Source organism: Chiloscyllium plagiosum, unplaced genomic scaffold (assembly GCF_004010195.1).
Source record: "Chiloscyllium plagiosum isolate BGI_BamShark_2017 unplaced genomic scaffold, ASM401019v2 scaf_37960, whole genome shotgun sequence".
NCBI classification, from domain to species: domain Eukaryota; kingdom Metazoa; phylum Chordata; class Chondrichthyes; order Orectolobiformes; family Hemiscylliidae; genus Chiloscyllium; species Chiloscyllium plagiosum.
This window is the reverse complement of record NW_025192540.1, coordinates 1-3,723: the sequence shown is the minus strand read 5'-3', so window position 1 is coordinate 3,723 and position 3,723 is coordinate 1. Positions and strand designations below refer to the sequence as shown.

The 3,723-nt window shown below is 57.9% G+C and overlaps 1 protein-coding gene across 1 annotated transcript; it reads right to left on the bottom strand.

Moving 5' to 3' along the window:
- Positions 1 to 329: 329 nt before the first annotated feature.
- LOC122545728 (collagen alpha-1(X) chain-like) lies at positions 330 to 3,447 on the bottom strand (the record flags this gene model as incomplete). The annotated part of the gene is made up of 2 exons (XM_043684661.1): positions 2,309 to 3,447; positions 330 to 528 (listed from the first exon to the last, which is right to left on the bottom strand). Coding segments are annotated over exons 1-2 (1,338 nt in total), but the record flags the coding sequence as incomplete, so codon positions are not given.
- Between the last annotated feature and the right edge of the window lie 276 nt (positions 3,448 to 3,723).

Genomic DNA, 3,723 nt, shown 5'->3' with positions numbered 1-3,723 from the left:
GTTCCCTTTGGCGCACTGGTCATCAGTGTTCGCTTTGACTGACAGGTCTCCAGTGTTTCCTTTGGCCCACTGGTCATCAGTGTTCACTTTGACCCACAGGTCTCCAGTGTTCCCTTCAGCCCACTGGTCACCAGTGTTCCCTTTGGCCCACTGGTCACCAGTGTTCCCTTTGGCCCACTGGTCACTGGTGTTCCCTTTGGCCCACTGGGCACTGGTGACCCCTTTGGCCCACTGATCCCCGTTGTTCCCTTTGGCCCTCTGGTCTTCGGTGTCCCCTTTGGCCCACTGGTCACTGGTGTTCCATTTGGCCCACTGGTCACCGGTGTTACCTTTGACCCACTGGTCACCGGTGTTCCCTTTGGCCCACTGGTCACCGGTGTTCCCTTTGATCCACTGGTCACTGGTGTTCCCTTTGGCCCACTGGATATCGGTGATCCCTTTGACCCACTGATCACTGGTGTTCCCTTTGACCCACTGGTCACCGGTGTCCCCTTTGTCCCACGGGTCACCGGTGTTCCCTTTGGCCCACTAGACATTGGTGCTCCCTTTGACCCACTGGTCACTGGTGTTCCCTTTGACCCACTGGTCACTGGTGTTCCCTTTGGCCCACTGGACATCGGTGTTCCCTTTGACCCACTGGTCATCGGTGTTCTCTTTGACCTCAGGGTCTCCAGTGTTCCCTTTGGCACCCTGGTCAATGGTATTCCCGTTGGCACAGAGGTCCCCAGTGATCCCTTTGATCCACTGGTCACTGGTGTTCCCTTTCGCACAGAGGTCCCCAGTGTTGCCTTTGGCCCACTGGTCACCGGTGTTCCCTTTGGCCCACTGGTCACTGGTGTTCCCTTTGGCCCACTGGTCATCGGTGGTCGCTTTGGCCCACTGGACATTGGTGTTCCCTTTGACCCACTGGTCACTGGTGTTCCCTTTGGCCCACTGGTCATCGGTGTTCCCTTTGGCCCACGGGTCTCCAGTGTTCCCTTTGGCACACTGGTCAATGGTATTCCAGTTGGCACAGAGGTCCCCAGTGATCCCTTTGACCCACTGGTCACCGGTGGTCCCTTTGGCCCACTGGACATCGGTGTTCCCTTTGACCCACTGGTCACTGGTGTTCCCTTTGGCCCACTGGTCACTGGTGTTCCCTTTGGCCCACTGGATATCGGTGTTCCCTTTGACCCACTGGTCACTGGTGTTCCCTTTGGCCCACTGGTCACTGGTGTTCCCTTTGGTCCACTGGATATCGGTGTTCCCTTTGACCCACTGGTCACCGGTGTTCCCTTTGGCCCACTGGATATCGGTGTTCCCTTTGACCCACTGGTCACTGGTGTTCCCTTTGGCCCACTAGTCACCCGTGTTCCCTTTGACCCACTAGTCACCCGTGTTCCCTTTGGTGCCCTGGTCACTGGTATTCCCGTTGGCACAGTGGTCCCCGGTGATCCCTTTGACCCACTGGTCATCGGTGTTCCCTTTGGCCCACTGGTCATCGGTGTTCCCTTTGGCCCACTGGACATTGGTGTTCCCTTTGACCCACTGGTCACCGGTGTTCCCTTTGGCCTATTGGTCACTGGTGTTCCCTTTGGCCCACTGGACGTCGGTGTCCCTTTGACCCACTGGTCACTGGTGTTCCCTTTGGCCCACTGGTCACCGGTGTTCCCTTTGACCCACTGGACATCGGTGTCCCTTTGACCCACTGGTCACTGGTGTTCCCTTTGGCCCACTGGTCATCGGTGTTCCCTTTGGCCCACTGGACATCGGTGTTCCCTTTGACCCACTGGTCACTGGTGTTCCTGTTGGCATACTGGTCATTGGTGTTCCCTTTGACCCACTGGTCACTGGTATTCCCGTTGGCACACTGGTCACCGGTGTCCCCTTTGGCCCACTGGTCACTGGTGATACCTTTGGCCCACTGGTCACTGGTGTTCCCTTTGGCCCACTGGTCTCTGGTGTTCCCTTTGGTCCACTGGTCCCCGGTGTTTCCTTTGGCCCACTGGTCACTGGTGTTCCCTTTGGCCCACTGGTCATCGGTGTTCCCTTTGGCCCACTGGTCACTGGTGTTCCCTTTGGCCCACTGCTCTCTGGTGTTCCCTTTGACCCACTCGTCACTGGTGTCCCTTTGGCCCACTGGTCATCGGTGTTCCCTTTGGCCCACTGGTCACTGGTGTTCCCTTTGGCCCACTGCTCTCTGGTGTTCCCTTTGACCCACTGGTCACTGGTGTTCCCTTTGGCCCACTGGTCATCGGTGTTCCCTTTGGCCCACTGGTCACTGGTGTTCCCTTTGGCCCACTGCTCTCTGGTGTTCCCTTTGGCCCACTGGTCACTGGTCTTCCCTTTTGCCCACTGGTCACCGGTGTCCTTTGACCCACTGGTCATCGGTGTTCCCTTTAGCCCACTGGTCACCGGTGTTCCCTTTAGCCCACTGGTCACCGGTGTTCCCTTTAGCCCACTGGTCACCGGTGTTCCCTTTAGCCCACTGGTCACCGGTGTTCCCTTTAGCCCACTGGTCACCGGTGTTCCCTTTAGCACACTGGTCACTGGTATTCCCTTTGGCCCACTGGTCACCGGTGTTCCCTTTAGCCCACTGGTCACCGGTGTTCCCTTTGGCCCACTGGACATCAGTGTTCCCTTTGACCCACTGGTCACTGGTGTTCCCTTTGGCCCACTGGTCACCGGTGTTCCCTTTGACCCACTGGTCACCGGTATTCCCTTTGGCCCACTGGTCCCCGGTGTTCCCTTTGGCCCTCTGGTCTTCGGCGATCCCTTTGGCCCACTCGTCACTGGTGTTCCCTTTTGCCCACTGGTCAGCGGTGTTCCCTTTGGCCCTCTGGTCTTCGGCGATCCCTTTGGCCCACTCGTCACTGGTGTTCCCTTTTGCCCACTGGTCACTGGTCTTCCCTTTTGCCCACTGGTCACCGGTGTCCCCTTTGGCCCACTGTTCCCTGGTGTTCCCTTTGGCCCTCTGGTCTTCGGCGATCCCTTTGGCCCACTGGTCACTGGTGTTCCCTTTTGCCCACTGGTCACCGGTGTCCCCTTTGGCCCTCTGGTCTTCGGCGATCCCTTTGGCCCTCTCGTCACTGGTGTTCCCTTTTGCCCACTGGTCACTGGTGTTTCCTTTGACTCACAGGTCTCCAGTGTTCCCTTTGACCCACTGGTCCCCGGTGTTCCCTTTGGCCCTCTGATCTTCGCTGTCCCCTTTGGCCCACTGGTGATCAGTGTTCCCTTTGACCTACAGGTCTCCAGTGTTCCCTTTTGCACACTGGTCACTGGTATTCCCTTTGGCCCACTGGTCACCGGTGTTCCCTTTAGCCCACTGGTCACCGGTGTTCCCTTTGGCCCACTGGACATCAGTGTTCCCTTTGACCCACAGGTCACTGGTGTTCCCTTTGGCCCACTGGTCACCGGTGTTCCCTTTGACCCACTGGTCACCGGTATTCCCTTTGGCCCAATGGACATCGGTGTTCCCTTTGACCCACTAGTCATTGGTTATCCCTTTGACCCACTGGTCACCAGTGTGCCCCTTGGCCTACTGGACATCGCTGTTCCCTTTGACCCACTGGTCACTGGTGTTCCCTTTGGCCCACTATACATTGGTGTTCCCCTTAGCCCACTGGTCACTGGTGTTCCCTTTGGCCCACTGGTCACCGGTGTTCCCTTTGGCCCACTGGACATCGGTGTTCCCTTGACCCACTGGTCACTGGTGTTCCCTTTGGCCCACTGGACATCAGTGTT